Raw genomic sequence first — 27,610 nt, 5'->3', positions numbered from 1 at the left:
CACACGGCTCGTATCCGTGATGTGATACCAACTGCCACAAGATCACTTCAATAAGCACGTTTTCAGTCAGAAATGTTAGGTGTTGTTATGTTCATGCAAAGAGCCTTCCGTGTACAACTAAAAACGCAACATTTCACTCCATTTCAGTCAAGTTCTATACCACAGCAAGCTTTACAAATCCAGGATTTGCTGCACCGTGATACAATAGTAAATTGATGCCTTTCTCACGTACTTTGTTTTCCTCCAGAGGGACTGAAACGAGAGCATTTCATGAACTCTGCTGTACTTCTGATTTCCTCACTTCCTGGCTGACGAAGAACCAAAATTCCTTTGACCAGAAGTCTCAGCAGAGCTTCTGTGTGTTTACTGCAGAAGAACAGTTTATACACAGATCCCACGCTGGCCAGCACAACCAGCAGGCAGAGGGAGGCTCCTTTACCCAGCCCTTCTTCCCCACCACGGCACTACAAAAAGCAAAACGTTATTTACCAGTTGCCTTACGCTGGCTGTTTCAACAAACACTGAACTGGTTTGTGGAGAGGTCTGACACCCCCAACAGCAGCCACAAATTTCTCTGGTCAGTTGTGGATTTGGAGGGCGCTGCAGAGGACGTTGTATTCTCTTTGAGAAACTGAGCAAATGACTCATGCACTTCAGTCTTTCTGCCTGCTAAACCGAGATTAAAATACGAAGCATGCAGCAGAATAAATGTCAGGATTATTCATTTTCTCAAAATGGCTTGGAGGACTGCATACCAAAAGAGCTGCATTCACATCTGAATAATTATTTATTCTAGTAGCAAACTTGAAGACATCTTCAGAATTTTGCAAAACCAGTTTACAGGCACATCCCCACTATCTGAAGTTCTAGATCTGAAACAAGCGGACCTTAGAAATACAGCCACAACGTATTATCACCAACACCTTTATTATCAGCAGCCAATTCAAAGCATTCCACAGCTTCGAACCACCTCGCAGCAGTGCCACTGCCCTACAGGAAGGCTTCTGATTTACGCAATTAAGTAAATCATTTACGCACAGCACCTGCAAATGCTGCCAGATAGAACAGTAAGCATCACGTTGACCTGAGCACATATACGAGCTGGCAGCTCTTCCCCGTAAGCTACTGCAGAGATCTAACCCCTGCTTTGTAATTCCTACCTCCAAAAACCTTCCCCCAGTAGTAGAAGAAAACTTCCTAACCTACACTTATTTCAAGTCAGGTCCAGCTCAACCTCCACAAAACATCTGCTGTCTCTATCATTTAGAAGATCTGGCCAATTCCAAACTGGTGTAACTCAAATCCTGGTGCCTGGTTTTGTTTTACCAGGGATTTGTGAGAGACTTTCTCCCTGCTAATGATTTTTGGGGTCAATTTTCATAAAGTGCATTTCTCCTTCTTGCCAATGAGATTCTATAAACAAACAAACAGAGTAATTAAAAGCTAATCCCCAAATAAAACTGCCCATTTCCATGCCGAACTGCAGAGCGGGCCAGGAAAGGCAGAAGGGACAGCTTCAGAAGGAAGAGCTCCAAACAAGACCACCTACACTGCCATTTACTTCCCAGTGAGCACCGCCCTGCTTGGTACACAGGAGGCTTTTGGAGAATTACTCCACAGCCTGATTGGCCCAAGTGCAAACCAAAAATCAGTGTAGGAGAGAACATCGTGATCTTGAATTTCAGTATTTCAGAACAGTTTAACTCCTGACTCCGCATTTCTACGCTACAGAGTTTACTGATGTATTTTATGCAACCAAAGGGTCCCCATGCTAAGATAATGGTAAGATAAAGTAAACAACAGTTCCAAAAAAATTCAAACAGATGATTTTTAGTTCACTGTAAAGCATCGAGCCAGATAACTCCCGCTGTACTTCATAAACAAACAGATTATAGGGCACAATTCTATTCCTATTAATGCTATTGGCAAAATTCCCAATGTCTGCCAAGACAGAAGGATCAGATCCAAGGTCTCGCATGCCAAGCTGACAAACAGCAGACAAGTCAGTAAATATTTGCATATTTTAACCAGACATTAACATCTCTTGCGAAGATTTATGCTAAAGCAATGATGTTCAACTTGCAGTCCCATAGCAAGACCAGAGGAATTTGCCATGAACTGAATGATGCTCCAAGAGCTACAAAGTGGGATGGTAGCACATGTCAGACCCAGGGCCATGGGCACACAGAGGGGAAGAGCCTCTCCAGCTGCCTCCCATTACAACGCACAGCTCTGCTGGCAGCAATCAGCACCCACCTGCTCCCTGCCAGAGCCATCAGCTGTGCCTCCTGCCAGCACCGTGCTGCAGGCTCTGAGAAAGAACAGCAGTATATCAGGTTGGGAAAGGTATATGGTCACCGTGCTGCTTCCAAGGACTCGCAGATGACTGAAAAGACTGCTACAGAGCAGGACAATAAGGAAAAACCACAATTCTGCTTCTTATTGATACCCAGAGGTCAGCTGCTCCACCGATTCTTGCCACGTGCTGCCATCTACCCAGACAGAAGATGCTGTTCCTATAGATCATTTTTTAGTAAAAGAGAAATTTTATTTTCTTGCCCATAATAATAAAGGCCAAAAATTGCATTCATTAGCTTAGCTGCTCAAGAATCCATCCATCAGTTTCCATGCTTCACTAAAGCAGTCTCCAAACCTTTTAGGAAAGCAGTACACTTGGCCGAACTTTCTGAAGTTATATTCTGGTAAAATTGAGATGTAAGCAATTCACATACGAAGGTCTCAGAACTGTGAGAATTGTTTCCATAATACAAAGAAGTAATATTTGGGAAGTCAGATAGCTGGGACGGATGCAGTGTTGTGACTCAACAGCCCTTACTTCTGTCTCCCTCAAAATTATCAGGAAAAGACACATGACAAACTTTAATTCGTACAGGCAAGGAAAAGTCTGGGTTCATTTTATAATCTGGAGTAAGTAAAACACATGGGGTAGTGCTACACAACACAAATGTGAGCTATCATACCTGTGACTGCAACATCATACTTAAAAAAAAAAGGAACAGATCACTAAAGCTCACCTATAGAGGCACAGCACACATACTCCACTTGTCTGTCCACATACAGAATAAATCCGTTTACTCCTAAACCACATTAAATCGTAGTTCCAGCATCTCTAGTGATCCCAACTTAAGGTACCTCTACATAACATCATGTAATTGTTTTTGTAGTATACTGAAATACTACCCAAGTATCTTTAGATAAGTAAAATAAAAGTATTTACTTTCCTTACCTATAATTGTAAAATGAATTTACTTTGCTTTAAGACAAAAAGGCATTTTAGGCAAGGTTACAAAAAGGAATATAGTACAGATGCCACTTACAGACATACATACACCAAAAAAAGTACTTTTGTACTACATATACATCTTAAATAATCCCATCCTCAGAAATCATTTAATCATTTAAGTGAGAGCAGATAATGATTGTGCACTACACCCATGTGAAAGGTGTAACAGAACGCAGAGGAAAACGACAGTGACTCCCTCATGCAGAAAAGAATAACAGGAAAGGTTACTTCTGGGCTTTTTTGTTTTATGGTTTTTAAAGCAAGAACACAACAGCTGAATTCTTATGCACTCATCTACTGCAGTTATGGCTGAAGTCAGTAACACACACACAGTGCTCAGAAATGCACTGCGCACCCAACAGAACAAACACAAAGTCTCCACCCTTGAGAGAGGACAATCTAATCTGTTTTCTAAAATAACCAAATTACTCTGGTTAATGCCGTACAACTCCAGACAAAACCACCCTGCTTTACATTCTGTAAAGCGAACGTGAAATCTGAAATGGAGCATACAGAAGGAGGAAGGCTTATTTCAAGGTTTTATTATATAGCATAACAGCAGCAAGAACTTGTGCTGCTCGCCTCTAGAGAACACGATATGCTTGATTCCAGGGGGAAAAAAAATGAATAGCAGAGAACATCATGAACCTGTTAAGTACACAGATTGTCCTTCCACTTCAAGAAATACAAGAAAAAAAAAAAAACAGGACTGTAAACTCGGAGGACAGGGGATCTCTGGCCACACAATTGCAGCCTTCAGTCTGATCCTATAAACCTAACACAGGGAATAAACACATCCCCAGCCACTGTACGAGGAACAAGTGTCTGTGGGTGGTTTACCATTCACTTACCAGCAGTACAGAAATACAGCAGCAACTCAGATTAAATGATTTCTGCATCTGAATCCTCTGCTCTTTAAATCACTTTACATACATCACAGATGGGAACAAGTTAGATTTTATCACATGACAGCTAGGATTTCAGTACAGACCCTTTATTAAGTGATCATTAACAGCTTATTATCTCCACTAATCTCTTCTGTTTTTACTTTGGAAGCAGTAGTGGAAAGCACAATCTATGTCACAAATCACAGCTATATTCACACATGGACAAACTGGCCATCTTTGGCCTAACATCCGAAATTAACTCCTGCTCTTGGCACTTGTAATCACCCCATCTACCATATGAATATCCTGAATATCTTCATCTCCAGCCTTTCAATATTTTCATTTTTATTTGTGTGTGTGTGTGTGGGGGGGGGGGGGGGGGGGGCTGAGGTTTGTTTGTTTTTACACAGCTGTCCACAAGCATTACCTATGTTGCTGAAACTATGCAAAACACATGGCAAGTCACAGCCCCACACCATCCACCTCACATGCATCGCTGCGTGCAGGAAATGACAGACACAAGATTCCTATTAACACACAGCAAAACCAGAAAACACCACATAGCTACATGACAGGGCTGCACTGAAGTGCCATTACAAGTGCTGGGTTACAAAGTTCACCACGCAGAAGCTGTGCAGTGAGCAAGTCACCAGTACAAGGTGATGCTGGCCCTCCTGTGCACCTGCATGATGCCACCACCTGTACCTGCAGGGGTCACACCATACCTTTCCCACAGTACCAGGCCAGAGGACCAGGCAAAGCAGAGGCTGCTGCCTTACCAACACCCAGCTCAATTCTCCTGCACAGTACCTATGGCCTTATTTACTGAGTGCAACTCAAACCTCTGAAGTCTCAGAACTTCATTTCTATGTTTTCATGAGCTTTTTGATAACGCTCGACAAAGCACTTCACAAGTATTAAGAAAAACTATCTTTACCCTCCTGACATCATTCTCATTTTCATTCAAAAACATTAATGCCCACAGTTTCTATGACTCTCTTATATTCAGCTTCAGACAAACGAAAGTGATCTTTCCCCCCTGTGCTCTGCCATACTGCATACAGCCCTTCATACAAGCACAGTGTAAAACCCAGAGTCTGTGGAATCACTTCAGCGTAACTGCAGCATTCAGCACTTCTTTACATCACAACATGACATCATTCATCAGAAAAACACAAAACAAAGGAAAGCAAAGATGTGGCTCAAATGTGAATTGCTTTCCCCACCCCTCTATCCCCACTTATTAATAATTGTACAATTTATGAAACTAATGAAAATGTATTAGCATTGTAAGAGAAATTATACGTACCCTTGAAATAGTTCCTCCCTTCCATTTCTTTCTTTATAACACCCAGTATTTTCCGACTTCAATCTCCCTGTTCAGCCATGCCCATCTTCACATTTATTGTACACATTCTGTGAAAACCTACACTTTGGACACTCTGTTTAAACCACCTCACTGCCTCCTCTGTGCTGCATGAAGACAGAGCATGGAGGAAAGAGGAACTGACTTTGGGGAGTGCGGACGGGGAATTCTGCGCTCTCATTTTTGTCCAAAATCATCCCAGGGAATGATTGGGGGGAATGAAAAAGCCCCAGCCTTCAAATAGTATGGAAAGCCCCTTTAGCTCAGGCTGAAATGAACTCACAGCGGAGATGATCTTTTAGATTTGCACTAATAACCTATTTAACCAATGCAGATTTTCACAGGGTTGATAAGTATAACCTCGGCCTGAACGTCACACTGTGCCACCTCTTCTCATCTTCCTGCAAGGCTGAGCTCCAGCACCTTCTTTTTTTATTGTTCTTTTTATTGTGAACAGAAGAATATATTTTGTCCAACTTTTTTAGAAAGGCTCGATCATGTCAGCAGAACCCTTCACTCCCTCTACAGAGCCTGAAAAGACGGCCCGAGATAGACACCTACCATGGGAAATTTCAGCCCAAAATAATTACAATTTGGAAAGTAAGAGTGCAATAGTAAGCATCGGGTAACATCATAACAGGCGGTGCTTCTGCCCCACCTAAAGTTCTTTTGGCTCCTTCTTAGAAAATCCTCACGTAAACAGTCTTTCATAATAACTGGGCAGCAGCAGCAGCCTGTATTCCATATCGGTTTTTTCCCATATATGTTCTTGCTGCTTTTTCAGAGCAGAGTTTCTCACACTTATCCAAGATGAGGGCATTTTAATTGAAATATTGTCTCATGGTTACCATTTTATCCCCATAACAACATCACCAATTACTTACTGTAAAAAAATGCATTACAAAGGTAATTCAATCTTGGCTTCTCTTAATGACATTTACCCAAGGAAAACAAAGGCTAAAATCACTACAGCACAAGCACGGTGCAGGACCAGCCTACAGGTCTCCAACTCTTACAGCAGTGCAGGAGAAGATGGTACCCATATTCTACACCTGTTTAAAACATCCCAATCCGCAGCGGTTACAGCTGCCTGCCCATTGCAGAGCCTCTCTTCTCAAAGAGTTGAGTAACACGACCAGGCCTCATTCCCAAGTCTCTACACATTTCACAATATAATGTTTAGTAATGATTTTGACCAAAAAAAAAGTGAATATCATTAATCTTAAGGACTTATCAGTCACGCAGTTACCAATATTCTTCTCCACTGAGTCATACGACTGCCAAAAGCCCTTCCTGAGCTACGCCTGTGCTATGACATGTAGGTACATCTGCGTATGTATGACTAAACACGTCACTTCATTTCCAAAATGCCAAGCGTTTACAGAACGACGTGACCAATGAATGCAGAGGGATGTCAGAGAAGGTTCCCAAGCACCATTTCCACATATAATACACATAACGATATTTATGAATGTATTGCAGAAGCCTAAAGGCAACAACATATGGCACAGCAGCTCCCCACCAGGCTCGCCCAAGTGCTGCTCACATCGTGGCCTGCAGAGAGCAACTGCCTGCAGCCCACTGGCCAACACTCACCGGCTTCCTTGGGCTCAGGGACAGAACCAGGCTTTAGCAACTCCTCACTTGGCCTTGCGTTCAAATCTCAGCTTCTGCTAACAAACTTATATTCCGATTTCACTATTAAAAGTATTTTTAAAACCAGGAAATTCTTTCCCGCAGCAAACCCTTTCCTTTTGGAAAGCCCCATACAAACTCTCCTGTTTTTCCTCCACCAGCAAAGCAGCTCCAGAGCCCAGAGGCTCGATCCAGGCTTCGTCTGCTCAACAATGATACTGTCGTGATGCTGAGTCTCTTCTCAAGTGTCAAGCTTCAAGTTTCGCACAAGATGCTTCTCCACCATTACATGCCCTGATATTGCAGAGCACCACAACCATATGTGTAAGAGATCTACCCGAAAATCACAGCTCAGATCATCAGTTGCTGCAGTATATACCTGTAGAGTTGAATGAAGAAGCCCTACGTTTATTTTGTATGAGAAGCAAAGCGTGAACTACTCTGAATTACTCTTTCAATTCATTCAAGAAGGAAAAGAATGCAAAACTCTTCATGCTGAATATCAGCTAACAGTGCACAGTTCATAAACCAAATGCAGAAATTTGCCTGAAGGTTGTGACACAAAACAGAAAACTCTTCTTTCAATACACTTAAATCTTCATTGTAGCATCATAATGAACTTACATTTATTATCATAGTGAATAACACCGCGACCAAATTTTTTGTTATGCATCCACAGCGCTTTGCACAAAAGGGTCCCACTGTAACAGACTCAATAGCACAGTGCCACCCACAGATATCCCAAACACCTTTCCCCAAACCATACCTATTATGCGACCGGGTGGTATTTTCGTGCACTGTTTTGAAAGTTCAAAGCAGCAACAAACCTCCACCATTAAAAATCGCTATCTTTATTGTAAATAATCTTTGATATTCATCTCTGCGTGGCTCTGTTTCAAATAATAAGGCATAATATAGCTAACCTTGGTTTGAGGAATATTCTTCTAACTCCATATTTTAATGATATTACCCTTCTGCATCCAGATAATGCTTTTACAACTTCCTTATTTGCTCTCCTAAAATGCAGGAACACAATACCACAAACAAGTTCAATTTCCAGAGCTCTCCTGAGATCAGGATATGGATTCCCAAACTCCTCCTCACACAGCGAGCCCCATGGGCAGCCCCATAACTCAGATCCCAAACAACACAAGTTGCACAACAGCATTCTCCCGACCCATCAGCGTTCTCTCTACTCATCCCTTTTGAAACGAACATAAGAGATTCGGTCACCTATTTTTAAGCCCCTCTCAAAAAAAAGACATCAGCAGCAATGAGTAACGATCCTACTGTGGTTAACAGAATCATTCTGACAAAGCTTTGGGAGAAGAAAAAAGGTGCCTAGCCTAGGCAAACAAATACACACCAAGCTACAGCCAAGTAATATCCGTCAGTTCCAATGCCAAAACAACTGCCCTGCACCGTTCCAAACGTGCGACTGCCTTAAGATATGGCCCAAGTACAGTTACCTCAAAGCTGCTAGCCTAAACAACTATAATCCAAAACAATTTCAGCAGAATACCCGCAGCACTCAGCTACAGCACTGTGCTAGCATAGATTCAGAAGCACGCTATGAAAACATTCTCCTTAACAACCTCCCTGTGCAGACAAGAGGAGTCCAACACGTTCTGGCTGCTGGGATGGCAGGGATCAGCTGCGAGCAGGATCCTGGAATCCCAGTCAGCTGTAGGGAATTTAGATGGCAAAAGATCACTGCTCAGGAACACAAACATACTGTCCGTTCTCCCCCCAGAATTATCCCAGAATAAAATGAAATTATCATTTTTAAAATATCAGTTATCTTAAGATAACGTAGAGAAGTTTTACAGGGAAGAAGCGCTATTTAATATGCTGCCAAAACCACTATGCTTTTCATTTGTAGCGCTCTCCATTTATTATGTCCACAAAGATTTGCTACTTTCTTGGTTTGCTGAACCACTAAATATTTTTCAGCAAATTAAAACACTTGTGCCGATTTGCTAACAACAGAGTCTCAAGAACAGCTCTCACTGTTATGTATTTCCCTTTGCTGTGGGGTCTGGAGGGCTCTGAAAAATCTTTCTAAGCATATTTAAGCAGTGTAATTTTTAGTGTTTTGATGAATACAGTATTTTTGCAGTATATAATTACGAAGAAAAAAAAACCAACATGCAATTCACAGGCTGAAAGACTGCTTCCAAACAACACTAACAACCCCAGGAGCAGCTTAGAACACCCCATGCGCTGCTCACGTTTCTGACCTTCACTTCCTGCCACTCCAACATCTAAAATTTCTCATGTGATATAATTCTACTATTTTTTTCCTTTCGTTTCTGCTCTGAGATCCGCAGTCTTCCTGCTGCCTGTAACAGAACAGATCATAAAACCTATTTCCCCAGAGCACATACTATCCAAAGGCTGAAAAACATCCACTTCAGCCAATGCCATTCTTCACACGAGTGGTACTTCCTGAGACTAACAGAAACAAATCACACAGCAGTTTACAGTCACCACCTCCAAAATATCTCCTCACATAAAATAACTTACAGAAACTCTTCCCACCGACTCTGCAGCACTTCATACCTATTGCTTCTTGGGAATGCTGTAGAGTACAAGGGAGAGTCTTGGCACACCTGACAAGGAATCTTTGCAGCTCAGATCAAGACAATTTGGGTCTGATTCACAACTAGGATGGGGCAATGGTAACCACTCATGTTTCAGTGTAGTAAAACTTCATTTACAAAGGAATAAGACTGAAACGTACAGCTTCTCACCTGCATTTTTTGAAGATTCTGAGAAAAGACTGGGGAAATAATCAGTGCATTTCTATTAAATCGATGACAAAGAGTTGACTTATAAATTGTAGGGAAATAATTGCATATTACATTATATCCACATTAGGCATCCTTTAACCATCGGTGCAATGGAAATGCAACAACAACTAAAAATTGCATGCCTGAGTAATTAGAATCTGCCTGCTTACATTCCTAAGGACTTCTTTTCCTACAGTAACATTCACTTTCCTCTCTTCCTCAGACATGAGAGATCGCATCTTGTTGAAACCTCACGCTGTCAACATTTGTGTGAAGAGATGAAATCTCCATAAGCAAGACTGGTTTTGAATATGAAACGTGAGTTACGTACCAATACTACCACAATAAATCCATCAGAAGCCCTGTTTCTGTACAGCAGTCTAACATTGCAGACTCCTAATTTCACTATAGATAGTTGAGTCACCCATTGCCATCCCCAAATACTGGTCAAAACCTCACTGCACATCAATGCTGCGTGCCAACTTGTGAAAAAGTGGTCTCTTCTTCAATATTCTCTCTCTTTATTTGCTTGCTGGGGAAGAAAAAAAAGACAACTGCAGTAGCCTACAAGCATATGAACTATGATATCTTTACATATGTTATTGATATATATAAATACAAGTGCTGGCTATTGCCAGAGGCCATAGAAAAAAATAGAAAGACAAATAAGAAAAGGAAGGCCTTGTTTGCTCTGGTAATCTGATCCATAATACACTTAACCACTTAAATGGAGAAAAACATATATTCCATGCAGTGATAAAGGGGTCCTGCCTTAGGACTACCGTGAAAGAAGGGAAGATGGGGAATGCCAAGTTTTGTCCCTCTATTGTGGGCCATCAGCAACCTCGGGCACACAGGAACACTGGGGATCCGCTTCTGGGAACAAGACCTCAATCTCCTCCCCCACATGCAATGCTAAGAAAACATTACAGCCAGGATTCACATTCCTGCTAGAATTCTTGGCCTACTGATCACCAAAGACAGAGGGAATGCTGGCTGCCCAACCACCTATCCCTCAGCTAGGTTAGAACAACACCATCCTTCCTTCTTGTTCTCCCATGGCTTTCCTGAGTTATTCGGGCTGCACACTGGAGACAGGAGTAATATTATTATTACAAAACACTTCTCTAATTGAGATTTCAATCCTGCTACCAGACCTATCTGGGTACCACTGACCTCAAGAGGGAATACCAGGGAGGTGAAAGCTTCAAGGGCTTTCAACTAATCATCTGAATTGCTCCAGCAACAGCTTCTGCCATTACTAAAATGAGAATACCTAGAATTAAGGGCAGTAGCAAACAAAGAGATACAAAACAGCAGTTAAAAAAAAAAAAAGTCAGAAAGAATATCCAGCCATAGTTCCAAGTGGATTCGAGTAACAAATGTAATTGCATACACTGGAGAAAATATTTCATCAGACTACTAAATTAACAATCAGAAAAGATTAGTAATAATATTGCCTAGCTTTTATATAGCCTCCCTCATCTACAGACGTTACAACTCTTTACAAGATTCGTGACTCCTATGTTAAATTCCTTTAAAAGAAATCATAAACAGGTGAAGGGATTTTCATCACACAGCCCAAACCTCTCAAGGACCAGGCCTGTACCCAATCCACTTGGAAACATTTGCTCTTCACTCTCCCTTGAGATGGGAATTTCTGAGTGTAACCTGAAATGTTATCTGCAAACCACAGCCCTTATCCTACAACCAGATCTACAAATACAGATCCCAAAGCCCAGGAGCAACTTCTCTGAAATCAATGAGATCCCACAACCTGGCGGATCAAGTAGCAGAACTGGTGAAAATACAGCTTAACATGCAGCTTCCACATCTCCCTTCAATTTCCAGTCAGCTGGGAGAGACAAAAACACTCAAAAATAAAAAAAATAAGAACATACCACTTTGCTATCATAATCTCTTGAGTCCTAGAGCTATCACTTTGCATGCATCTCCCTCTTCCACAGAAAAACATATCTGAACTCAATGAAAAAGGCACAGCAGTCATATGAATAAAGGATGAGAAATACACACTCTATGTTTGAAGTTTGTTTTTTTTTTTTTTTTTTTAAGTCCAGAATCCACACAGGTGAGGAGTGATAACAGAATTTGGATTTCTGTGTGTTTCTGTTGTTTGTTGTTGTTTTTTTTTAAAGTAATTTGTGCTTTCACAACATACTACAAATATAACTCATTTTTATCAGTAATAACACACAAAACATCCCTACATAACCAATAAAGAAGTGCTCTGCTAATTAAAGTTCAACAAAGAAAGCTGAACTCAGCTTCCAGCACTCACAATTACTCCGCAGTGGAAGCTCAGCCTACCCAGGCCTGATTCATCCACGGGCAAATCCCTCCATCTGCATCCGGAGGAGGAGGATGGTGGTGGTCACCGCCACTCTCTGTCCTCACCCAGCTGTAAGCTCGGAGCCAGCTCCTCACCCAGCAGCCCCAGGCTGCCCCAAGCAAACAGGCTTTCCCATTTAAAACACAGACTTACCAATATTTAAATAACAACTTAAGAAATCTCATTTTAAAACCTCTGTTCTACCAATGTCTTGGGGAAAAAAACAAAACAGAAGCATGCACTTGCAAAGTATCTCATGTAATTTAGTTATATCTTTTTATTTTACAAAAGAGTTTGTATCTCCTAAAAGTAATATATTAAAAGGAGGAATATTTCATCCTTTCCTTTGTTTCCATAATAATATTGAACAGGAAGACCAACACCAGAAAGCCCCACCAATTGAAGCCATCTCAACAAGACTGGCCATGATATATCCCACCTCTCAACAGAGGGATATATTTTTAGGACATTATTGGTACTGAGACTGATTTATTTTATGTCTTAAACAGAGAATTAAATATGCGATTTTAAAACTCCAGCTGAAACTCACTGCAACTTGGATAAACACAAAAGCCCCATTACCTTGTGAACTCACACTCATTCGGTCAGTAAGTGAAAAACAACCCTGCATTTCTTAATCTCCATCGATGATACATTTAATCACATTACTGCAATCAAACAACAGCTCCACCAACAGTGCACCGAACCCAAACAAATCCAATCATTTGGATACTAATAATAGGACACGACCCATTAAATTCCTCAAGACGGGTAAAGGCTGTGAGCAGCTCTACTCGGGAATCTGCTTCAAAAATAGGGGAAAAAAAGAAAAAACACAAAAACAAAAGGGGGCCGGACGGCAACCTGCGGTACAAACTTTCCCGTCCGCAGTTTCACAACAGTGGCATTGTACAGAAGGCGATCTCGGGATCTCCGCGGCCCTCCCGGCTCAGCGCCCTCACAAAAGCCTCCCTGCAAAAAAAACAAAAAATCCCCCTCCCGTGCCAAGCATGCCTCGCTCGGAGGGCTCGTTTTAAAGCAGCCGTTAAATCCTCGCCGCTTCTTTTTCCATCCCTCCACAGACCCTACTACCTAAGCCGTTTTCCCCCACTTATTTATTTCGGCATTTCCTGGCTGGCGCTGCCCGTCCCCTCCCACCCCGCCCGGCACAACCCGAAGCCGCCCCCCGCCGCCCCGCACCGCCCTCCCCCACGGAGCACCCCCAGAGCCGGGGATAGCCGGCCTTGTGCGAGCCCCCCCCTCCCCACCCCGGCTCCCCGGGCTGCCCCCACGCTGCCCCCGCCTCACCGAGCTCAAGGCCGCACCCGCCCGCCTGCCCCCGGCTCTGGGCCCTCGGGAGAGCCCGGCAGCCCCCGGGGCTCCGGCCGAGCCCGCCCGCAAACAGCCCCCGAGCGGCCGCCGCCGCAGGGCCCTCCGCAGACACTGGGCCCGCTCCAGCCGGCACCGCTCAGCCCCCGGCCCGCCCCGCACGCTCCTCCCGGCCCTTCGGCCGCCCGAGGGGCACCGGGAGCCCCCCGAGGCCCTCGTGTGGACCCCCCCGGCCCGGCCCCACCGCCCTCGGCCCTCGCGGGGGGCGAATGGGGAAGTCCTGACTTACCTGTCATTACTTTCTACGCCATCTTGGATCCACTTGTCAACGTCCCCACAAAGCATTGTGGGAAAGCCCTCCCCCGCCCTCCTCCCGGCCCGGCGGGCAGCGGGGGAAGGCGGAGGGCGGCCGGGCGGGCTCGGCCGGGCCGGGGTGAGGCGGGCCGGGTTTGGTACCGAGGCTGTCCGCCGCACCTCGGGGACACGGGCTGGGGGCGGGCGGCGGGTGTGAGAGCTGTGGCCGCGGCTCTGCCCTCCCTTCTGACCGCTGTGCGAGGGGGCACGGCCGGGCGGATGGGGGCCGGCAGGCGCTTTCTTCTATTTTTTGGGGGGTTGTTTTTCTTGTTTTGGTTTGTTTTCTGGCCGGGGTTGGGAGCGTTGTTTTTGCCCCCTCCCGTTTCCCGGGAATCGTGTCGCTGCCTCCACACGCTCGCAGCAGCTGCCAAGGCCGACAGGTCCCGGCGGGGCGGCCCTCAGGTGCCCGCCTGCGCGCGGAGAGCTGCGCGCCCGCCCGGCGGAGCCCCCCGAGCCGAGCAGGTTGGGCCTTCCCTTCTCTTTCCTTTGTTTGTTTACAGCTATCGCTCTTAAACGTGTGAAAAACTGGATCCCTGCGGAAGGGCTGCGGTTTAGATGACGGAACACCTCACGCGTTTGAGAAACTCCATCTCGTTTTGCTGAAGGACCGCCGGTAACGCGTTGCTGGCTGGGCACGTATCCCAAAAACTGCTTTGCAAAACACGTTTGGCCATCGGTGCTTTCAATGCCGAGGCTGGTTTGCAACGTTTTTTTCTGGCCCCGCACAGCTCCGTTCTCCTCCTGAGCTGTGATGGGAGAGCGGTTGCTCCAGCACCTTCCTTATGTTTATCAGCAGGATTCCAGTTGTTTGTTGGTTTTTTTTTTTTTTAACTTTTCTACTTTAATTAAAGTAATTGTAAGATTTACATCATGTGAGTATTGGATTTTCCTAAATACATTTATATTTAAATCTGTGCTTAACGCCTCCTAACTCTTTGAAGAGTAACCACCAGCTGAGTCTGTGATGCACTGCCACTGCAAGAAGGTACTTGTGCCCAGGAATACTTTCAATATTCATCAGTAACATGTTTATAAGGAGAGCTCCTTGCAAAAATGAAAATACAAAAGGAAATACATTTGAAGAAGAAATCTTTTGCATTTGCAGCCCCAGACTTAGGTCAGTCCGCTTTTAAGTTGACTTTACAGGTCTGGTGGGGGCCATTCCAGTGCCCCTGGAGGCCCATTCAGGAGGGGAGTGCGGTTGGGCCCGGCCTCAGCCCAGGGGCCGCCATTTCAGGAGGACAGAAGCAGTCCTGCAGAAGCTGCCCTAGGCCATGCTGCTGCTCTGGGGCTGCATGCCTCACACACGGTCCCCAGTGAGCCTGCCTGGCATGCTGGGAGGTAGGTTTTTTCCCATGGGCTCTGCAGAGGCCAGGCAGTGCCCTGCAGCAATGAAGACAGCAGTTACGGACAAATAGATAAAGGTGAAAACATATTTAGGACCGAAATAACGTTGTCTAGGCTGCTGAAATGCAATTAGGCCTTTTATTTTGGAGGATGGTTGTGTTCAGTTCCTGAGCTTTTATATTATGGATGAATTTTTCCATAGGGATATGCAAAGAATATTTCATTATTTTTTTAATCAGAAATAGAATAACTTATGTCAGTATGTAAAAAAAAATGCATATATATCCTCTGGGGTGAGGTAAAGAGTTGCTGGCTTTGTTTCACATAAGCTGTCCTTAACTTTTGAATCCCTTTCTTCTGGAAGGATTTCTTTATACTGCAGTAGGAAAAAATTGTGTAGCTAGTGAGTTAGAGGGAGAAGGATTTGTTCAGCAACTTATGCTCTTTTTACCGCTTTGACTTAAATTAAACTTCTTAGCCCTTGTATGAAACAGGTTTTACTCTATTTTGTGAACTAGTTAATTGTATTGCAGAAGCCCTGCGTGCACAGAGGCTGAGCTGAGAAGCCAGGTCTTCACTGAGTGTGGGCTAGGCAGAAACAGATGTTATGTGCTGACTACTCACTCACGTTTCCAGAACTGCCCAGACTTCTCAAGTTCCTGGAACCCCCATGTGCTATGCTCACCAAGGGGATTTCATGACGAGAGCATCATAGTACTTCTGTTGAGGAATGTGAGTTTTTTGTACTGGATGCATCATCTCTTCCTGCTGCCCAGGGAGATGAGGAACAGTGGGTTACATTGAGTCTGAGAGCAGAAGAAAAGCAACAGTAGCAGTTGGAAATGTCAGAAGTGCCACAGTCACAATGGGGAGGCATGAGAGGGACTACAACAATGAACCTCTGCTGAGCATCATGAGACTTGACAGGACTCAGATCCTCAGAAGTGCAACAAGTGATAGTTGTAGAGACTAATTATAATGCTGAGATTTATAATTAAAAAAAACTCCAGCAATATCATGTTCAGCTATATTTTTAATTATATCTTTTACACATTTTATGACTTCAGAATCTTTTCAGGTCTGAAAACTACAGCTTCTTGCTGGAAATTCAGATGGCTCAACCTCCTGAAGAATGTAACTGCAAGGAAGCCCTGAACACAAGGTACTAACACATCCAGTCTCTCTACCCTTAAATCAAGATTCTGCAAATTGTGACTACTCACAGGGCTTCTCCTGATCCTGTGAAGCTAGGAGACATGCCAAGGACCTTGGAGAATCTAGGCTCTTTGCCAAAAAGCATGAGTTTGAAAACCTGAGGCCACTTAGGACTACTAGGCGCCCTGCCATGAAGCTGAGATCTGAGCAGAGTTCTGAAAGGTGTGGCACAAATTCTGGAAGAGTTGGAACCCTCACTTCCTTCAGGGCTAATGGAAAGCTGGTAGCCAAAAAGCCCTAGAGCCCTGGCTCTCCCATGAGTTGCACACTCAGTTTAGTTTCTACGTTTTCAAAACTAATTATTACAAACTTACTGCTGCTTTTTTCCCCCCCCCCCTCTTTCTTCTCAGACTTTTCCTTTCACAAGACATTCAGAAAACACATTTCCATTCTATGATAAAGTTCACTCTGTTTTCTCAGAAATGGCTTTTCTCAGATTCCAATAGAGAAAACCCAGTTTTCCATCAGCTTCACTTGTGATGTGTTCTGAAGGTAGTCAGGAAACCCCATTATAATTAACATGGGCAATTAGTAAGCACAATTACATACAGCACTGAACTGTCTCACAGACCCTGCAGCATAACATGCCAGTAGATCTCTTTCACCTCTAGAAAGTGAAACAGATCTTTCTCAATAGAAGCTTCAGACTGATTGCAATAATAGAAGTAATGTTCCAAGGCTTAGCACACAAGATCTTTGTAATTTTTAACTCTCTCAGAAGCAGCAGTCATGGGAAACTAACAGAAGTGAAGTGGTTTACCTTCTGCCACAAACAAGTCAGTGGTAGACCTGAGGTTAGATAGCAACAATAATTCTTCATCTTATTAAACAACAAAGCAAACTTTCCAGGCTGATCACCAGACTGAGGAGTAGCAAGATCTGATTTTGCAGCATGAAAATTCCCCTGGAATTCCTCCAGTGTCCTCCAACATACAAATGATCTCAACTTTAATCTTACTACATAATTATCCAAAGGTAATATTTCGTCAACTCCTTTAACACATGTAATTTCTAAAGTAAGGATATTCCAGCTAATTCTTGCTCATTTTTAATTTGAGCCACAAAAGGAGAGCATTAAGTAGCGAACAGCACTAAGGGGATGTTGAAAGTACACAGCAGATAGAGAAACTACAAAGTTCAGATCAATGTAATCGTTTAATCCCATACTGTCAAGATCAAACATCTCCAGTGCATTTCTTAAGAAGCAGGCATGCCTTGCTGTTGACCTTTGACGTAACTTCATACTATTAGCATATCACCTCAGTGCATGCTACTGTAAAACACTACGTTTTTAACTTTATTTACGGTATGTCCTCTCAATCATAGCCTCAGAAATATTCCTTTAATGAAATAACCATAGAATCATGAATTATGGAGATAAAAGCATAAATGGGAGAGAATAAATCACAAGACTACCATTATACAGGCAATACAGTTTTATTATGTTCTTTCACCAATTGTAGCAAAAATGTTTAACAACTGAATGAATAATCAAGGGAACTCAACTGTCAACAGGAATTTCAGAATTATGTTCTAAATTTTAGACCAGGAAGCCCTGATGGGGAGAAAAAAAAACATATACACACTGTAATAATAGTCTCTATTATGAAGATTTAATGCCTTCTTTAAAAGCACTGAGATTATTGAGGCACCTTACTGTAGGTTATGTATCATCTCCTCTTTGGCAATGAGATGTGTGGTTTTGTTAACTAGGGCCATTAGTGAGTTCAGCTTGTGAGACCAGTCATTCAGTATATTGTTTGGATCCTTAGGCCTCTGGAAATTGATAATTCCTGCCAGCCTGTCTACTTTAGCAAAGATGGTCTTGTTAACTACTAGGTTAGACAGGAACTCCTCCGATTCCTGCAAAGACAAACAGTACTAAGTCAAGGAAATAGCATTTTTATCTTCAAAGCATCAGAAGTCCACCCAAACAGCATTAAAGCACAAAGAAGCTAACAGAAATAATCCAGCTTTAATAACACTGTATTTAAAAACAGCATAATACTTTAATATTACACATTGGTGTAATATTACACCAACAGACTTCTACACTTCAGAGTACCTGGCTACACAGATATCAGACTGCATTTTCTGACAAGCAAGACGTAGGAAAATCCCTGTGAATTAAGGATGAGAAACCCTGTATCATCAGTCAGATTTCCTCACTCAATGACAAGAGCTTTTTCCACAGTGAAATACAGGACAAGGAGCTCCAGCACTGAAATATGACCCCGAGCACAAACCCATTTTCACTATCAGCTTTTGCCTTATGGGCACTTGCATTGTGACAGCCAGTTCTGTCTGGATTTAAAAAAAAAACATCAACTTTTCTGATTTCCATAATGGTATGAAAAAACACGCAGGTCCTGATACTGAACAGTGGAAGAAAAGTAGCAAATACATAGATTAACATATTATTACTCAGGCTTTTCTACTGCTTCGCATCTAAAGAGCCCAATGAACAAAAGTTCAGTTAATGCTTCCTATCACTATAGCATGCTTTGTTCTTCCTGGTAAAAGCTGACAAGCACTGGTAGTACAGTGGAATGAGATGTGAAGAATACTACAGTGGCATATACATATACAAGCAGCAATAGATACTATATCCATGAACACTAATAAACACACGTGTAAATCCTGAGAAGTTTTTTTTTTTTTTAACCAAGCAGTGCATTTCTACAATGCTGTTTTTCTGCATTGTCTGTAAAATAAAGCAATGATGGTCTACAGCACTGTTTTCAGAGCTTTTTAAGAAAAAAAGATTTAAAAAAAAATCAAATTAAAGGAATGTTACTCTGCTGAGTACTTATATTCTTGCCACAAGCACGCACACACACACACACACATTTCTATTCCCTTTATGAAAGGAGAGTAAGCAAGGCAACACTTACATCAACGGACAGATCCAGGAGCTGTGCCATTCTCTTCATTGTAATTCTGGTATAATATTTAGCCATTATTCTAATATTCTGGAATAAAAGTGTTCAGAGTAGAGGGTTATGTGCAAAAAATAATTGAGGCAGGCTGCAAAAATATAAAAGTCAATATTAAAAGCAGATTAGGACCTATAGTGCTCTAATGGCAGTCCAGCATAAATTATGTAAATGAGTTGTGGACAGTTATCGTGCTTGTGAAACATATAATTAATAGTCTCTGCGTGACAAATTATTAAGTAACAAAATCAACTAATTATTAACTTAAGGCAAAGCAAGACAAGGTTTTACTCTACTGAAACGTGAATGCTAAATCCTTAAAATATGAGCACAATATGCTTTTTTTCCTGGCCAAGTGCGTATCTATACTATGCACATATCAACAATTGAAAAACAGAACATAATGGAAAATGCAACTTATCTGCTGCTTTCCTACATGAAAAATACCTCTGTAACAGAAGTATGGCAAGCAAAAAGCATTTTTAGTTCAGACATAGCGTACATAGCTAATTTGTAAAGGATGAGCCATACTTACATGTTCCACAACTCTGTTCTTTAAATCTTTCCATCTCTTTTCACCTTCCTCTGTACAGCCAAAAACATCTGTTGCAGGACTGTCGAGGGACCCTTCTCTCAATTCTTTCCCATATTCTTCAACTAGGGCAGTCCATCGCATCAACTCCATGGTGGTAAATAATTTTAGGAGGTCTCTGCAAATGATTTACTATGGGTGACTTACAATCCTTTATCAACAAGGCATACTTTGTACTTAAATAAATCAGATAAATCACTTAAAATGTTTTCATTACCATTAATACTCATTGTTCTTCGTAAGTATAACCTCTAATACTTCACACTACATGGATAGTTAAAGTCCAACTGTTTCTAATGAAGTTTTCTCTTATAAACAGTGATATTTCTTTTAACTTGTAACACACAATCACTAAAGTTTTGCAGTATTTTTCATACAATAAATGCTGATATGTTTACAGGAGACTCAGCATAAACAGATTTCACCTACGCAGCTAGTGTAAGAGATGCCTTTGGCCTGAGAATTGCTTATTAGAAAGAGCACTTACTTATACTTCGGGATTTCTTCTAGCTTTTTGTCACTACTAATTCTGTGCACCAAATCAGATTGTTCGTTGTCATAAGGTGAAAGAATAACATAAAGAACAACGCTCTTCAGTGCCTGTGATAAGAAAGAGTGGGTTTTTTTTTCCATAACTAAACAGAAGCATTGAAAACTACTTCACAGAGCTTAGAATTTAACACATAAAATGGTTATGTCAAACATATTAAGAAAGTAAGGTGAAATTGATGTTGCAGAAATGAACCTCCCTTCATAGCAATACATTTAAATTGATACAGGTTAACTAAAATTCCAAATTTCAAAGATTTTTTTTTTTTACTTAAATGTATAACATTCCCATTTCATATACAACAGTATAAGGACTTGCAGAGCTGTTTCTAATTTGTGCACTTCCACAAAACCAAAAAGATATTCTCAAGATTTTAAAGACAGTAAAAGAAATTGGGTATAAATATTCTTTTGACATCAACTTTATTACACCCATTCTCAACTAACCAATTTGTTAATATGATCTGGTATTTGAAAGTAACAAGAATAGACTTAAGAGCAACTTAATCTATTGTAAATTGATCTGGTAATGACATGGCTGAATAGGTATTTGCCATGTGAAAATACAGACATTTTGTTTGCTGTCTGGTTCTTTTGTTGTTGTTTTTACCTGCTGCCACTTTTCACTCTCAGCTTGAATACATGGAGTATCATAAATGGCTCTGTAGTGCTTACAAATGGAGAGGTAGGAGCCTTCGTGTTGATCCAGCTGGATCATTAGGTTGTAGTATTTCAATTTTAGTTTCTGAAACAGTGGAATTACAACAGTTCTATTAGTCATGTAAATGAAATCCAAAACCACCCCAGAAAATAAAAGATTTAAATATACGTGGACCTGAAGGAAAGCATGACAGATTAAAATAAGGAGAAAAAAAACCTCAAGTGACTTACTTCTGTGTTTTCTTCTTGAAAAAATTTTGTATTAATTTTTTTGCTGATAATTTGAGTCCGAATGTAGTCTTTTACAGCTAGACAGAGCCTCATCTGCTCAAGGATAAATTCTACACGTTCTTTCTTTTCCATTGAACCGTAAGTTTCCACCTAAAATGAAAATGCAACTATTTATCACTGTGTCAGAGTCAGATCATGTAAAACAGAGAAGCATACTGTGATTCACAAAGAAAAAAAAACAAACAAGCTCAGCTGTTCCAGAGCAAGTGAAAATGTGAAAAGGTTATTTAATTTTGAATTACAGCCCTTACTTACACAAGAAAAAACAATCACTAATGTCTAATTCACTGTATTACTGAGCAGAGCAAACTGAAATTCAAAAAGGGAAATATTCCATGAAATTTAACCACAGAACTCTAACAAAAGCACTTAAAACTGAATTACAATCTCACTCATAAAAGTTAATCTCATTCCAGGCATTTTCTGCAGATGCACATGATTAAGTTGCAGAACAATAATCTACGAACAGTCAGTATTAGTTTTTATTACTGATGTAATACACAGCGATTATGATTACACAGCGTGTTACCTGCAATTCTTGCAGAATAGAGGCAGCCTCTTTCACTTCACCATTCTGTTCTTTTATTGTTGCAAGTGTCTTTGTCAGGCGAGCACGTTCGATTTCCACATATATCTGAAATCAGAAGTAGCAATTTATATGTTGGAATTTTCTAAAAAGGGACATAAACTATAAGACCACAACCCTATAAGACATCTACTTAACATTTTTATGCAACTAATTAATTCCACGTGCATCCATATACTGTAGTGATGCCATCCACAAAAATACACTGATAAAATATAATGGGTAGGTGGAAAAATTGAACTATTTGGACCAAATTAATCTTAAAAAAATGCCTAAATTCCTTTACCATTCCCTACACAAACATAAAAGAATCTGCATAGCAAATGAAGCATTAGACAGTTTGCCTGCTAAAATATACTGAAATAGATATGAAGTTAACACGCACCAAGTACTACTCTTTGCATTATTGCACTCACTCCTAACCAGCCATAAGGCAAACATACTCAACTAACAGCTCAGACTAACTTTGAACAGGAAAAAGCCATAACATTAATACAAACCTGCTTTCATTCAGAATAGATCCTTTTTTTTTTTGGGGGGGGGGGGGCATTAAAAGGAATGATCTGTAAATAATGGACTCAATGTTTCTGATTACCACAACTGTACATACCACCTTACTAAATGCAGGAGAAAACAATTTAAACTACCCATTTCTAACTAATTCAAATATGTAACATTTTAAAAAGTGAAAGATGGCACTTTCAAATTCTCAAGTGTACAACTTATTATATTAATAATACACCTAAAACTATACATAATGGAAATATGATTGGTGTTTTGGCAAGTCACTTAATTATGAAATTGGGAAAATATCTGTAGTCTTCCTGGGAAAGAAATTCTCAAGTTAATTTAAAAATATACTTCTGCTCTCATTTGAGCAAGGTGAAAAATAACATTCAGAAGCTATGCTTTTAAAGAAGGTGAGCATTTTTATTCTACCTTTCAGATATTCAGTCTTAAAACAAAATCTTACTTTTCCTTCTGTAACTGTACGCAACGTGTCAATTAAGCGCAGTTTCACTGGTAAGTCTGTGATGTCTTCAACGTAAGTGCAGCACTGCTGGACCATTTTAGCAACTGCCTGGTACAATAACAGAATAGAAAAATCATTGTAGGTTTCTCAAATGCATTCAGACATTAAATAATTTAATATTAAACTAAAGAGACTCAACATGCATGCAAGGCAAATCTAATCACAGATCTTCTCTTAAGTGTGTGCAGTAGTTTTTCGTCTTTAGGACACCCATAGATTTTTCAAGAAGGGAAGGAAGAGGAGGAACTAGGACTGATCCTTTCTATCTCTGCAGATTTGCAGATAAGCGCTAACAGGCTGGCACCCTTCAGTGGTAAGCACAGATTACTGGAGTGTGTTCTGGTAACAACACTGATAAAGCTGCCACAGTTATTACTGAAATACCTACTTCCAGAAAACCTGAATGAAACTTCTAGAAACTATGTAAAGAAAAACAGCTGATTTCATCTTCAGCCACAACTTGTGCAAGTTAGAGAAATGTCTTCCACACAAAATCACGTTTCACCATGTTAGAAAGTAGATAACCTTTTTTCTTCCTGAAGTAATGATGCCATTAAAATTGCCTTTTGCTAACTTCTAATTAGGTAAAAATAAACATGCTGCACAATACACTTTGTACTTTCTCAAATGCAAGCATTTTCAGCAATCTTGATAGCTGATTTCTCTGACAGAACTGAATTCCCGATTATGAGAGTTTTGAAAGCAAGCATGTAAAGTATAGTCCTTATTTCATCACAACAAATTCCAATAACTGTTTAATGTATACCTCATGCGAACACAAAAAAATTAAGACCATGTCTACAGCTTAGACTGCTGGTGACTGTAAAGGCGAACAGCAGTGTAAAAGTATTGGCATGCACCAAAAGCAAAACAGCCACAGGTGCGTTGCCGAGAATAGAGCTCAGGTACAAAGTGAAGAGATTAATTTTAAACATTGGTTCCATTATTGGCTTTTGCATGCCTACCAGAAAACGTCAGCAGAAGCTAAATGCAGTGCATTCAGGTAAGTGCTAGAAAGTCTGTGAAGTCTCTTCATAGCAGAGAATCAGATATAATAATACAAATGTAAATACAATTTTATGTTTTGTTTCTAAGGATTAAATTTACCTGTTTTAACTGACTTCTTCTCTTTGACAGAAGAATAATATTTTCATTCAGAGCATCCCAGTCTTTAGCTTCATAACACATCTTCACTATAGCCACTAAGATACGCGATGTGGAAACCATGTCAGAAGCCTGTAACAAACAAGCAGTGTATTAGTGATGGGAAAAGCAACCTGCAGATCTCTATCACTTGCATTGCTAAGATATAAAGAGGAGAAAAATCCACTATATCTAGTCTCACTGATAAGAATGACAAAAGACTGATGCCACGATTCCCTTTAACTTTAATACAGTGGAACGGGGTGGGGGTGTGTGTAAACCAGCACAGCACTGAATGATGCACAGCATACTTACCGTTCGCGTTTGTTTTTCCAAGGAGAGAAGGTTTTCAATTACTTCTTGCAATCTCCCCTCCTGGTGCGATAGGAAAAGAAATATCACAAGTAGAAAAATACAATTCAGTTTAAAAACTTTTAAAAGACTTTCACTGTCACTTTCACCCGCATTCACCATATCTCAATAACAATACATTGTAGAACACAAACCATATGCTTCAGTGCCTAGGGATGGAATTACAATAGTCCTGCTTTTTGGATTTTTGCTTTTTCTAAAGGGAGTAAGATGCCACAATATACTTTTAGAAGGAAATTGTAAGTCGTAGCAAAACACTGGGCAAAAAATAGTACGAGACAATTTGTAACAGCCAATAGCATCTTTGGGACTGCAGAATGTTTAGAAACTAGAAGATTAACAATGAAAGAAAAAGAAAACTGGTTCTAAAACACACCTATTGCACTGAAATTCTTCCAAAGTATAGACAAGGTCTGTGAAGGATGAGCTCTTATTGCTACTGAGTTTACACATGCTGTGGGAAAGAAACATGGCCACGATGCCCATACTTATACAGAGCTGCACCCATGGGATGAAACGTCTGTGGTAGTAGCAGTCTGAAGGCAGCAGAACATACAGCCTTCTTATCTGAATGCTACTGCCTAAAAAATTCTACAATACACCATACAGCCCGGCACATCTCTCACCAGGCTTGCTGAGTAAGCAAATTACTACTAGTGCGTAGGAACCAGATGCCATCCTGCTGGAACAGGGCAGCAAATCCAGTCCCACTGCTCTGGGGTTTGAGAACCTCTGCACTACAAAACAAGGTCCATAGAGAAACCTCAGCTGTACCATACCCGCACCCCGTGGCTGCGCACACCCGTTACTCAGCAGAGGCCCCTACTCACGGCCAGGGCCTCTATTCGTTTTCGGGGCGCACAGAACTGAGCTACGCGGCTGACGTGCGCTGACCGCCAGCCTGACACGGGACAGCAGAACGGAGGCGTCCAACGCGCAGCGCTCCTCCAAGAAACGACCACCTCCGCCCCGTTCTGCGCACCAGAGCCGCCCGCTCGGTCCCCCGTCCGGCCGCAGCCCGGCCTCTGCTCTCGTCTCCCTCAGCCCCACGCAGCCCAGGCCTAGCCCGCACCGTGCCATGACTCAGCCCATCCGCACCGCCCGCCCTTCGCCCCGCCACACCTGCGCCAGTCGCTCGCACTCGGGCAGCCGCTGGTCCACCGTCGCGCTATAATCCACCTCCATTTTCACGATGCGGCCATCGGCCCGCTCCGCGCCGCCCTCCGCCATGGCCCCGGCTCCGCTCCGCGTCCCCCCGCGAACACACACCGGAAGCAGCGCGGCGCGCAGGCGCGGTTAAGACAGCCCGGCGGAAGGCCCCGCACTGCACCAAGCAGGCGCTGCCGCGGGCACCTCTGAGCGGCGCGGGGCGGGGCGGGGCGGGGCGGGACGGGGCGGGGCGTGGGGGGAGCGCTTCAGCGGAGCGGTCAGTGCAAGGCGAAGCGGGCGCCTCAGCGGGCGGTTAGCAGAGTGGCGTTTCCCGCCGTTTCCCGCCGTTCGGAGTGGCGGTTCGCAGCTCACAGCGCTGCCCGCGAATTACCTCAGCGCTCCGCGCGCCCCTCGGGCTGCTGGCTGAAGCCGGGGCACGGCGCTGGCACGGCTCCCACGCCGCGGTGTTGCTCACATCTCACACGTCCGTAGCGTGAGGCCGCGCTGTGGCCGTATGGGGGGGAATGAGTCAGTACCACCGCAGTTTTACGCAATTTCCCCACATTCTGAGGCAAACGCAGCGTAGCAATACCGTGCTGCGGCCTCGGTGGAAAACGCTGTGCAGTGGTGCGGTGTTGCAAAGCACCTCCTGCCAGCCCCGAGCCCCGCAGCGAGGGCAGGAGGCGATAACGCTCTGTAGGACCAAAGCCCCCGGTGGAGCACCGCTGTGTGGTGCGGGTGAGGCCGCAGCCCCCACAGCACCGCTCCCACTGCAGAAACCCGCAGAGGCGCGGGTTTCCTCGTGTCCGCTGTGGAGCGGCTGGGAAGGAGCTGCCCACCAGGGGATGCCCCACGGCCATAGAGGTCATCTGTAACACGCAGGAGAAAAAAAAAAAAGAATCTGCCGTGAAATTATACCCTGTGTTGAGGGCTTCTTGGTGGCAATTAAAAGGTGTTACTAAAATACCTGAAGAAACAGCTTGTCTTTTGCTGCCGCTAACCAGGAGTTAGAGGCAGACTCTTGGTGACACAAGTCAGCGTTCAGCATGCTTCAACGGCTTTTCATGTTGGTTTGTTTCCTGTGGGTCAGAAATGAAATAAGGTGTGCCCTAAAAAGCATCTAATGAGCCCACTTCTTCCATAGAAAAAGTCCCAGCTTCTAAAGGTTACTGTTGGAGTCACAGCTTCTTCCTCCACATGTACATGCAGGCAGCACATGGAGGAGCTGCGGCTGAGGCAGAACGTGTGGGGCAATGCAGCAAGCATGAGAAGTACGTTTGGTTTCCATTTGACTTAGCAATGAAGTGGCTTCAAGGCACCGTGCAAAGATCAATTTTTACAGCATTTTTTCAGCAGGAAACCAGATGATTCTTTTCCCCCACTTAATCTAACTAATAAATCACTTAAAACTGTGGTAAATGTTTTAGATCTGGATTTGGATCTCTCTCCTCTATAGGTGATATTGCAGGTACTGCCTTCTTTGGGCTATTTTGCATAAAAGTTTCCTTAGTGTGTGCTACCAATGTTATGGATTACGACTACAGGTTGGATGGTTACAAACAGCTGTTGTCAAATTTGAAGCAGAAGACATAAAGCACGTCGTCCAAACCTCATTTCAAAGTCCAGGCTGTTAGCAGAGCTCCTAGATTTTCTGTTTCTTTGTGTGGGCGTTTCTGCTGCACCGGGAAGTCAGAGTGTGTGAAATATGTGCCATGAATGG

The 27,610-nt window shown here is 42.6% G+C and overlaps 2 protein-coding genes across 10 annotated transcripts in view; both read right to left on the bottom strand.

Annotated features, from left to right (window-relative positions):
* The window catches only part of HELZ (helicase with zinc finger), a 73,920-nt gene extending 59,930 nt beyond the window's left edge, over positions 1–13,990 (bottom strand). For 5 of the 6 annotated variants that reach the window (XM_003642346.6, XM_004946221.5, XM_015279974.4 and 2 more), the window contains exon 1: positions 13,953–13,990. Coding sequence is in view for 2 of the 6 variants with exons in the window: in XM_004946222.5 (XP_004946279.2) it covers positions 13,953–13,959 (7 nt within the window). In the remaining 4 variants the exon portion in view is untranslated. Of the gene's footprint in view, positions 1–232; positions 13,307–13,952 lie in introns of all 6 variants that reach the window. The other variant, XM_046902157.1, reaches the window with a different exon arrangement.
* Positions 13,991–18,000: 4,010 nt separating this feature from the next.
* Positions 18,001–26,033, bottom strand: PSMD12 (proteasome 26S subunit, non-ATPase 12). 4 transcript variants are annotated; one of them, NM_001030706.2, is made up of 11 exons: positions 25,864–26,033; positions 24,685–24,744; positions 24,334–24,462; positions 23,167–23,274; positions 22,137–22,241; positions 21,548–21,697; positions 21,267–21,401; positions 20,595–20,707; positions 20,051–20,225; positions 19,474–19,551; positions 18,001–18,442 (listed from the first exon to the last, which is right to left on the bottom strand). In NM_001030706.2, the coding sequence occupies exons 1-11, from the start codon at positions 25,969–25,971 to the stop codon at positions 18,233–18,235; spliced, it is 1,371 nt and encodes a 456-aa protein (NP_001025877.2). In that variant the 5' UTR covers positions 25,972–26,033; the 3' UTR covers positions 18,001–18,232. The 4 variants fall into 4 exon arrangements, with proteins under 4 accessions (NP_001025877.2, XP_046757992.1, XP_046757993.1 ...); XM_046902036.1 differs by lacking the exon at positions 25,864–26,033 and adding an exon at positions 25,724–25,840; XM_046902037.1 differs by lacking the exon at positions 25,864–26,033 and adding an exon at positions 25,814–25,840.
* Positions 26,034–27,610: the final 1,577 nt, after the last annotated feature.

Source organism: Gallus gallus, chromosome 18 (genome assembly GCF_016699485.2).
Source record: "Gallus gallus isolate bGalGal1 chromosome 18, bGalGal1.mat.broiler.GRCg7b, whole genome shotgun sequence".
NCBI lineage: Eukaryota > Metazoa > Chordata > Aves > Galliformes > Phasianidae > Gallus > Gallus gallus.
Note: the sequence above shows the minus strand (reverse complement) of the source record. Positions and strands in the feature narration are given on the sequence as shown.

What these genes read in the sequence shown, in the direction of transcription:
- PSMD12 (NM_001030706.2), bottom strand. Translation starts at nt 25,971, where the DNA reads ATGGCGGAGGGCGGCGCGGAGCGGGCCGATGGCCGCATCGTGAAAATG. An exon ending in TGGAAAAACAAACGCGAACG is followed by an intron (nt 24,463 to 24,684) that starts GTAAGTATGCTG and finishes TGTTTGTTACAG; the next exon opens with GCTTCTGACATGGTTTCCAC. An exon ending in TTCAAGAAGAAAACACAGAA is followed by an intron (nt 21,402 to 21,547) that starts GTAAGTCACTTG and finishes CCACTGTTTCAG; the next exon opens with AAACTAAAATTGAAATACTA.